Source organism: Malaya genurostris, chromosome 2 (genome assembly GCF_030247185.1).
Source record: "Malaya genurostris strain Urasoe2022 chromosome 2, Malgen_1.1, whole genome shotgun sequence".
Lineage (NCBI taxonomy): Eukaryota > Metazoa > Arthropoda > Insecta > Diptera > Culicidae > Malaya > Malaya genurostris.
Window position 1 is genome coordinate 173,087,800 of NC_080571.1, and position 11,172 is coordinate 173,098,971.

The window sequence follows — 11,172 nt, forward strand, 5'->3', positions numbered from 1 at the left end:
GCCTCGCTCAGCTCGTTGTCCATGGTGTTTGCTCGTTGTGTTTCCATGTCTTCCTTCTCACACAACGGTTCCAAGTCAAGACCTGAATTTTGAACTTGGCTTTATAAAAGACATAACTCATACTTCTCAATTTTTACATTCCGCTCGAGTCAGGTAAATCCATTAAAATGTTCCATAATATAATAACCGATCTGAAATTTATTTTGTTTACATTCATCTTGCCTTCGATATGCAGTAACCAAGGTTATGGTGACTGTTATTCAAAATCAATAAATATATCAACTTGTGCTGCCAGTTTAAAAAAATTCACTAGCGTTTTCGATTTGACATTTCCAGTTACTGAGGGGTAGTTAAATTTACGATACAGTTTTGATAGACGAGTGGCAGGTCGTGTCGTCGGTTCATATGTGAGCCTGTATATCTGTTATCTGTGCCATTAGTGTATCATACAGTAAAAAAATGAGAAAATGTGGTTTAAATGTCTAGAAAATTCAATAATATTTATGATCAAACGTATGGAAAAATGTATGACATTGTAACCGTGATCAGAATGGATCAAAAATCATTATTTAAATTAAAATTCGTATTTCCTTGAATTATGACAGACGAAACTGCAATTCTCATCATAGCAACGATTAGACTTAGGCTGCAGACAGAGTGAGCGCGAGAAGCTGAGACGAGCTTAGTGCTGACCCAACCACCCACATTATCGAAATGACGGAATTCGTAATGAATTCTAACTCGACTGCATGATTTTTCAGTGCTCGATCGGTTCAGTGCGAGAATTTTCGCCTGAGTTGGCAGCTCGATCAACCTGATTGACAGTGACATTATAAATGTCATTGAATATTCGCTCATTTTATGAATGTGTTAGTGTGAAATTTAAGCGACTTAAGCCATTTCACTACACTCCAGCTAGAGGAATGGATGATGCTGACTAAGGTAGGCCGTTTTGTTAATTTCCAGCGAATTTCAATAGTTTAAATTGGGATTCTAAGAAGAACTGGTTATTTACTAGTTCTGTATATCCGAAAAACATGAAGTTTTAAATTTGTATATTCAGTTATATAATGTTTTTGTTTAAAAATAAACTGAAAATCAGCACGGAAACGTGCAAAATCAGGAAAGAAGAAGAAGAAGACGAATTGACAATTCAGTCCGCATCTTCTCACTCAATTCCGAATGATTTCCGAATCAACCGGTTGTAGGCGAACCGGTTCATTCGGAATCGGTTGTTGCACTGGAGTTGGAATTGATTCGGAATTCATTATGATTTCCGAATGAAATTCCGAATGAAAATTTCTCGCCGATTCGGAATTGATTCGGAATCCATTCGGATCTGATAATGTGGGCAGGACGTACTTACAGCAAAGCAGAGGGACCCTTTCAGAGTGAAAGTTGAGCCGATTTCTCACTTGTACTCTAAAAGAGTCCTTTTGATTAACTACTAGTATCCTTCTCGCTTTTGATTTGCCAATGTTAGTCACCAGCTCGGCTTCGCTTCTCGCGCCCACTATGTCTGCAGCCTAAGGCTAAACGTTCTCTACTAAGGCTGTGAACCATTTCGCGGTTAACTTAAACTTTTGGTTGATTTTTTTCAGTGTCGGAAAATAACCATCGATCTGTCAAAAATAACCATGCTCTCGAACAGAGCTAGGACAGGACCAGACAACTGGCTTCTTTTTCCGAAAAGAATAACATCTTCTTATTATTTTGGATCCCTGTGCTAAATTACTCAAGTCTCTAGACCTGTGTTGCCAGAGCCGCTTTGCATTTGATTCGTACGTATAGAAAGATTGAATATATATTTAATTATAATTCATGTGAAATTTTTTTGACTCTGGTTAATGGCTAGGACTTATCGGTAGCTTGTAATGCTTGATGAAATGTGTTTTTTATAGTGTACTACTAATATAGTTGTATTAATATTTGTGTTGATTTCTTTCTAATAACATATTGTTAAGGTGTGTTTTGTTTATATTTGATTTTTAAATATTTTCAGTACATCATACTGCGACTATCAAATTTCTTTTTTCGAATTTTTTTTTGAATTTTCTGATTTCAAACGAAATTGTATGAAGCGGTTCATCATCTTGATTCTAAACTGTTCACAGTGGAATATATTCTTCGGTAATAGTATAAATTCCCTCAATATTTTTGAAGGTAAATCACTAGCTTCGGATGTGTAATTTGCTCTACAGTTGCGGAAAATAATTTCCATTGTCATAAAATAATTGAAAAGATCTTCCGTGACGAAATGAAAATTATTTCCATACGGCTTTGCACGCAAAGATGTGAATTTTGTGATCTCAGATTTTTCAATCGTTGTCGCGGTGCAAGACGGTTTTAATATGCATGATTCGCATACTGTTTTCTGCAAACTCAATTTCCCAATAATATAACCTGCTATATGGTAAATTGTATTTTGTTCTTCTCGATCAAACATTATTCCGGCTTCGGAAACCAGCGTTTCGTAGTCCACTTCAATGCTACCTTCGTTTTCATTTATGTCTGATAGTTCTATACTATCGGGGCCGGTTTTCAGCACATGTTTTATTTCAGTATGGTGAGACATTAGTTCAGTGATACCAATTAGATGTTTTTGTTCATCTGCCACGTATGACGCGGACGGAATTGTAGCCATATATTGAGACAGCGCAACATTTTCAAACTTCGTCTGAATTCTAAGGAAGTTGGCCGACGTTGTTTAGATCTTATCAAAGAAAATAAACTTTCTAAACAATCCTGAGTGAATCGCGAGGTTAAAATTTCTTCAATACCAAGATCAAAACAACGTTCCGTAATTCTTAAAATTGCATTCGTACTCATCATAACACCAGTTTTCCACGGTTTCCATTTACCAGATTCGCCAACTTTCAAACCGTAAACAAGTTTTGAAGTCTTCTTCATATGTTTGACAACATGCTGATATCTGGTTTCATCTACTCTCGTTAAAGCACATTCTTGGCGTCTATTATTGATATAATCAAACCAGATTGATAAATCTTCTATAAAACAGGCTGTGGCATTCACCTCCCCACATCCAGACTCGGCAGCAAAAAGTCGAAGGGCCGCAGATATTGCGTGATTGCAATATTTTGTTGCGTTGGAAACCTTCATTTTCTCAATAGAGGATATCTTATTATCGAAGCATACGTCTGCTGATGAGAGTGAATAACTCATACGGAGACTATTATTTTTTTCAAAATCAACAAGCATTCGAAGATGATCTCGATGCACAATATTATATTCCAAGCCTTTTTCTTCTACGTACCACTGAACAAATGCACTGGATCTGGTATAACTTCTAAACGGCGGGATCCATCGAAAGGATGTGGTACAGACAATTCATTGGTCACATTTTCCTTGGTAAAATTCACTCCGAGATTTCTCCAGAACCGCTGATTCTCAGAGCCAGAGTCTGAAGTGCAGAAGTGAACTTTTAGTCCAATCGATTCTGCGCGTTGAATGATCACTTCAACCATATCTTTCAATAAACTTCCACCGATGGAGTTTCCCGTATGATGGAAAGCAACGACTTGTTTCCAACGCGCTTGAATACCAACGAGCATGAATACAAGTGCTTTTGAAGCTATTTTCTCTGATACTGGCAAAGTAGTATATCCAACAAGTTGTTTGGTACTCTGACAAAACTCTATCACTTCTTCCGTGCTCATTTCATCTAACATACAGCCACAATTTTTATCGAGATCATCCATGGTGCTCACCTTACACTCCAATATTTTGAAAATGTCGTTGAGAATACCTGAAATTAAGATTCTCTGACGATAATAATACCAAACTATACTATCGTTCTCTCATAACTTTTGGTCTGAAAAAAATCGATATGATATAATATTGACATACCAGGAGAAAAGCTAATGTTTTCAAGGCGCCGTAGCAAAGTGCGAGTCGAAGGAAAGGGAAATCCTCTCTCAATGAGTTTATCGTACCCACCCTGACAACAAAAACGAATTTGAAGACACTCAATTATAGTTTCCGGATCCCACTTCTTAACTTTTTTAACTTCCCCGGATAACAGTTTCATGTGATCTTGTCTAAAAAACCGACTTTCTGCAGGTAATGGCTGAGATTTCATTGTTGTCTTCATTTTCATATTTAAGTGAATATAGCGGTTTTTCCATCGGAATGCAGTCCTAGAATAAAAAAATAGTTTTGAACTACATTTTAAAACGTCATCATACCTCTTAATCTTTGCAATCTCCTGCTTGAGTCGAAGATTTTCAATAAAAAGATCTTCGGTGTTTGCAGAAGAAATAAGCTTTTCATTTGATCGGGTGGGAGGATTTACATTTCTGTGCAAAACCGAGTTTATCTCGGTTTGTAGATGAAACCTCCATTTTGTGTCCTGTTTGAGTTCTGGACCCGATGAAGCTTCTTACCTGTTATGCGGTCTGGGGCGCGAAGTGAACTGAGCTCGACGGATTCTTGTTCCTCCAAAAATGGCGCTTTTGGCAGTGCTGCCGAACGCTACGCTCACAACCGAAGTTGGGTTAAGCTCCCAGTACACTGGCGTTGAAGCATGCCACACATCTCCCCCTTTCTCAAAAAAGAAAGCGAAACTACTAAGAATGCTGTCTAAGTAAAAGCGTTGAAGCGTTGAGGCGCGCGTGTGAGCTAGTTGCATTTAATCAAAGCAAACCTGTCAAAATGGGCGCGATGAGATAACAGCACAGACTAATAGTACATCGCATTGAATCCGCGTTCACTCTGACGTCAACCTAATAGTCAGTCATTGTTTCCATGCTGGGTTTCGGCTCAGTTTTGCCAACAGCTTTTTTGTTCAGAAAAGCTGCATCAAAGAAGTGCGACCTAAATCAGAATCCCTATAGATGTTGCTCGAACTCACATGAACCAATGGTGTGACGTTGGAAATACGTGATAATGATCTTTCGATCGTTGCCAGGGGACGATAAGTGAAACCACCCAACAGCAGAAGCACAATGCGGATCATTAAAATTAGAAAATGTACGTTAACTCTCTCTATTCAATATAAAGTCGACTCCTTGAGTGAAAATCAAGTTTTCGCTTGCGTCGTGTAGATCAGCTCCTGAATTAAGCTTAGAAATTTGAAATATAGATCGAGCCTTCTGGTGTTACAACTATTGGTTGATAGGTGTCACTAATTGTGTTACTCTTTAGGATTGATTTCACATTTGCTTTAATCAACTGTCTGACACTACGATGCAGAGATGCCAGATCTGTAAATTTGTCTGTAACACTTTTGCAGACTTTGAAAATCGAGGTTCTCGCAGACTTTCGTCCAAATTTACAGACTTTGAAATTTCCGCGACCTTTATTTTTTGCTCACCAAGTCAGTTTTGCTTGTCATACTTTATAGAGAAATTGCTGCCAGCAAGACATACTTTCTGACTGTAGATATTTACAGACCCTGTCAGCAGATATTTGATTTTTTTTTTTACCTGGCATCGCTGCTAAGGTGCGTTTCGTCGTAATGCATACAAGTTACTCGAAACATTGAGTGCAAACATATGAACGAGCAACTTATAAACAAATAAAAAGTGTATGCTTCTGTACTATAATTGAGGAATGGTCTAAAATTGGGAACAATTTCATGTTGAGGTGTGATGATGCTTATTGCAAAGGAATGGCTTCTTGTCGGCCGGCGAGTTCTTCCAAAATATTTTAGAATGTCAAATCAAGAAGAGGAAAATTGCTGGATTAGGAGAAATTTATTTATCTGGAAAAGAATAACTGGCAGGTATAGTAAAATGCATTAATTTTAATTAGATTTTTTGCTTTATTCGTTTTAGGTATTGGCTGGACAGATGGCATTATTTTTTTTTTTAATGGTCCGAAGGTATGAATTCAAGTATTCGGGCGTTTTCTTTATACGATCTCCGCGTCGAATTGACTGAAAATTTCTTGCGGGATTTCCTGTAGTCGAAGAATCAACGTGTTGCGAGTTTGAAAGAGGCATTAGGGTATTAGGATCCCGCCAGTTGAAAACTTTCTTTGTTTGTGAGACGTGCCGTTTTATGATTTGTCCGTCTTCGTTGTGGAGGACTAAACTGCCGTTGTTTTCTTTCATCACTTCATATCTTCTAGACGAGAATCTGGGCTGGCCTTTGCTCCGCGTCTGGTGTTGTATGATCACAGTGTCCCCTACTTTCACACGGCATTTTCGTGCTCCTCTTCGATAGTCTTCCCTATGTTTTCCAATCAACTTTGCCTGACGATCCATGCTGTCCAAGGCTTTATCGTCAATTGGAACTCGTTGGTAGTTAATCAACGGTAATCCACGTTTGATTTTCCTTCCTGACATAATTTCCTCGGGTGGTAATTTGGTAATGCTGTGGGCCCCAGCATTATATGCGTGTATTGCTTGTCGTAACTCATCAATGTAGCTCGTTTTGTCGCATACGGCAGCATTCATTGCTTTGTTGACTATTTTCATTGCGCTTTCCACAAGTCCATTCTGTTGAGGAAACAAGGGCGTGGAAAACAGTGCTGTTATACCTCGCTCTGCACAATATTCCTTATAATCTGTACCATTGAACGGAGGCCCGTTGTCGGATTTAATATTCTTTGGATATCCCTCCTTATCAAAAATCTCTTCTAAGACCTTTCTGGTTGATTCGAAACCCGTGGACTTTACGGGGCGAGCAATCAGATATCGTGATCTGTAATCTATTGCGACAAGAATTGAGATACCTCCAAATATCACATAAGGACCGTTAAAATCGATCGCGATTGTCTCCCACACAACTTTTGGAGCGAACATCCGTTGCATCGGGGTGGGTCTCTCTGGTTTTCCGTTTATAGCACACGTTTCACATGATTCTACCCATTTTTGAACCATTTTCGCTACACCTGGCCACCAAACGCGTTGTCTGATTATACTCTTCATTTTCGCAATCGACGGATGCCCTTCATGCGATATTTCGAGAGCTTTGTTCTGCAGCGTAGTTGGAATGACTGCACATCCCGTTTTCATTATAATACCATCCCGGATAGATAGGTCTTCCCTCACCTTTTTGTACCTTTCATCTACATCAGACCATTGCCCTGTTTCTAGAGCGGTTATTACGCGTTGTAGTGTTTCATCCTTTAGCGTAGCGCTCGCGATCTCTTGTTCAGTCAGAATGTTTACAGCGTTGGCTTCGAGCGCCGCTATTTCCCATGGACTGATGTCATCATTGAACGGTTCGTCTTCCCCATCATATAGCCTAGAAGATGGGTCGGCTATGTTGTCTCTGCCGCGCACATATTCAATTTCGTAACTGTATGGACTTAATCTGAGTGCCCAGCCGTCCGCACGAGTCAGAGCCCGCTTTGATTCTTCTCTTGATCTGTTGAAAATAAAAGTTACTCCTTGAGCATCTGTACGTAGAGTAAAGTGTCTTCCCAGAAGGAAGTATGAAAAGTGTTCCACTCCCCATACTGCACTTAGCGCTTCCCGCTGATTCTGAGCATATTTTCGCTCAGTTGCTGTTAGTGCTTTTGAAGCAAAACTGATGATTCTCGGTTTACAATCGCTATCTTCCTGAACTAAAACAGCTCCCAGTGCATTCGGGGAAGCATCGGTATATAGGATTGTTTTATCAGTATCCGAAAAGAATCCGAGAGCGATCGTGCTATAAATTATGCGGTTTTTGATCTTCTGAAATGCGCTTTTTTGTTCATTTCCCCAATTCCATGTCTTTTTTACTGTAGCTTCCCAGAGTGGTTGAGACAAGTCTGCAAAGTTTTTAATATATGGACTAATAAAAGACGCCAAACCGAGAAAACTACGAAGTTCTGAAATAGTTGAGGGCTCTCGAAAATTGCGTACACTTTTGATTTTCTCTTCATCAATATGAAAACCTTCACCATCTAGTTGGTGTCCAAGGAACTTTATACGCTCTTTATCGAACTCGCATTTATTGTTGTTGAGTGTTAAATTATTGATCCGCAAAATTTCCAGCACTTTTCTAACAGTTATCCTTAATTCTTCTAAGGATTTAGCGAAAACGAGGATATCGTCTATGTACACAATCACGTTTTCCATGCCTATGAACAAGCGAGTCATTTCCCGTTGAAAGATTTCTGGAGCGCAATTAACTCCGAACATTAGCCGAGTGAAACGATACATGCCGTTTTCAGCGAGGAACGTTGTCAATTCGCGCGATTCTTCGTCAAGTTCTAAATGGTAGAACGCATTGCTAAGGTCTAGCTTGGAAAAGAATTTAGACCCATGCAGCTTTATACGCATTTCTTCTATTAATGGTAATCGAAAGTACTCTCTGTTTATAGCTTTGTTTGGAGCACGCATGTTTACGACAAGCCTAAAATCTGATTTACCTTTAGCTACGGCTGACATACCACTAATCCAGCTAGGTGCAGCCGTAACCTTTTCGATTATTCCTTGTTTTTCCATGTCACGTAACCTTTGTCGTGCTGCCTCCCGGAACGCTGCCGGAACATTATAGTATGCATTCTTGGTTGGAGTGATCGATTGGTTTATACCATGTTCACATTAGCGTTTATATCACTTGATATACCTAGATGATATGCATATCACGTGGAAGTGTTCACATATGATCGAAATGATATCGTTTGACAATCAAGTTGTCATATTGAATGTTCCCATTAGGAGTAAGATCAATAATATTGCTTTTCTCCTACAATTCAATCAATAATTGAAGTCTTGCATTTAATGGTCTCCGAACGCTAGTGTTCGTTGAAAAATTCGAAATTATAATGATTGTTTATTATCACTCTCGAAATGACGTTCATAAATGAGAGCGTTCAATGCCATTATCCGTGTTGCTAGTTGCGATTTTTGACAACTCGACATGATATCGTACATGATATCCCGGATATCATGCCAAAATGGTGATACGCGTTGACATCAAATTGTATGGGATATCATGTGATATCGCACATGATATCATCGGATATCAAGTATATCCGTATATCACTTGATATCAGCGCCAATGTGAACATACTATTACATTGAATTTAACTGATACACCCGGCATTTTCGGGAAAATGTGGTCAAGTGTTTTAACGCTGTTCACACTCATTCCCACCTGCAACAATTTCAAGTCACTAGCAGTGGATCTACCTAAAAGTGATCTTATGCCGTTCGGGACAACGTAAAACAATGCGATAACTGAAGGTTTTTCGGCACCTAGTACCTCAACATTCGCTTTGAATATGCATTCGATTGGCATTGGTTGAGTAGAAGCGTAAGCATGTAGATGTTTTTGAGATTGTTGAATAATTTCGAGTTCTGTTGAATCTGCCTTGAGCTCACGTTTTAGATTCAACCAATCTTTGCCACCGATGACATTTACATCAGCCCCCGAATCGATGAGAAAGCGAATGGGTTTACAGGATGCGACACTACAATCGATTAATGCCTCGTCCAAACTTATAGCGTTTATATTCTAAAAGGGATTACGAAGGTAACATGAGAATACAAGAATATGTTGGAAGCGTGTATTTGACATTCGAATTTCACTTTAAATCAAAACAGATTACTTTACCTGCTTTGAGTCGACGCTAATTTCATCGCCAGAAGGTTCACCACCTAGCTCCCTCTGCTCAACCGGTCGAAGGCGTTTTGATCGACATGTTACCGAAAAATGTCCTTGTTGGCCGCAGGCATTACATTTTCTAGATAGAGCGGGGCATTCAAGGTTCTTATGAAATACATTGTTGCACCTTGGGCACCGTGATCGTCGACCACGTGTTTGAGTGTTGAGATGCAGGCCACTAGGTTGCTTGAAGTAACTGTTTCCACGATCGATGTAACTAGATCGATGATCTTGCGTATAGTTTTGATTCATTCGGCGATACTTGCATTGGCTGTTGTCAATCCACTGGTTGCTTCGTTTGTTATATCCATGGTTTCGACCAATTTCGAAAACATTCGGGTCTATTGGTTGCTGAGTTATTTCCGATTCGTAAGCCTCATATCGAGTGGATGACTGCACTATGAAGTTGGTGTCGTGTCCATATGTGCGTGCCGCTTTTACCAACTCTTTGTTTTTCAGACCATCAAGCAATTGTGCCCGAACAAACCGATTTTGGTCACAAACACTATAACCACAAAGTTTCACATTTCTAACTAACCGAGCATGAAACGCAACCGTAGACTCGCCTTTCTCCTGTTTCATACTGAGAAATGCCCGGTGTTCAGCAGCCGTGTCTGTCATTGAGCGTAAGTGGTTCTCTATATTTTCTACAAATGTTCTGTAGCAATTTGTGTCTATTAAAGCGGGCCGCAGGTTAGCAGCCTTTACAATTGCTTGTAGCTCTTGACCGAGGGAGAGATATAGTAACTTTGATCTATATACAGGATCGTTTGCATTGTACAATGACATCGCTACCTCAAAGTTTTCAATGAACTCGAACCATTCAGCCAACATTTGATTGGGACGAATTCCGCTTGGGAAGCGATTGATATGTTCCAAACGAACGTTTGGGTATGAGTTTTGAGGCTTAGATGTTTCACCGCTGAAATCCCAACTATGCTCAGTTTGACGATTAGTCGGCATGTTAGACTCACAATGTTTGAATGCTTTAGTAAGTTCAGCCAATATTTTTTCTATTTGTTGCATGCGGTCGCTATCACCTTTTTGGGTGTTAGTGTTCGTGTTGGTTTGTGGATCCGATTCTCCGTCAGTAGTACGAGCAATCACTGGGTCGTTGATTTCGTCTCTAGAAAGTCTGCTGTCTTCACTGTCTTGCTGACCAGCACAATCGCTATCGATAACGGGGCATTGACTATGATCGCTGTATGTTTCAGAACAGTCGCTGCGCGAGTCACAATTTTCACTGTTGCTTTCTGCAATACTGTTATGGCTAGCTTCTTGTTCAAGTTCTTCATCACTCGAATAAGCTACAAAATCTTTCCTTATACGAACGTATTTCCCATCGCTATCCATTGTTTGAAAATGAACTTGTCAGAATAGACCTAGCAATTAATTTTTCTACCTGTAATTATAAATAAATGTGGACACGTAACTAGTTTGTTTAAGAAACAAGGTTTTGTATGCTGAAAATAGCTGCGTAAAGGAGAACTGATATTTCAGATGCAGTGTTTAAAATAACCTATAGCAGAACTTTTTTGCGAGCATATTACTTGTTTTTTTTTTTTTAGTATAACCGGCATTAGGCAAACATTTTGCGTTAGTGAGA

General features: G+C 39.4%; 1 protein-coding gene across 1 annotated transcript; it reads right to left on the minus strand.

Annotated features, from left to right (window-relative positions):
* Positions 1 to 5,871: 5,871 nt before the first annotated feature.
* LOC131428998 (uncharacterized protein K02A2.6-like) lies at positions 5,872 to 10,919 on the minus strand. The gene is made up of 7 exons (XM_058593054.1): positions 9,694 to 10,919; positions 9,516 to 9,645; positions 8,979 to 9,416; positions 8,326 to 8,461; positions 7,878 to 8,193; positions 6,152 to 7,334; positions 5,872 to 5,919 (listed from the first exon to the last, which is right to left on the minus strand). Exons 1-7 carry the CDS (start codon positions 10,917 to 10,919, stop codon positions 5,872 to 5,874), a joined length of 3,477 nt encoding a protein of 1,158 aa, XP_058449037.1.
* Between the last annotated feature and the right edge of the window lie 253 nt (positions 10,920 to 11,172).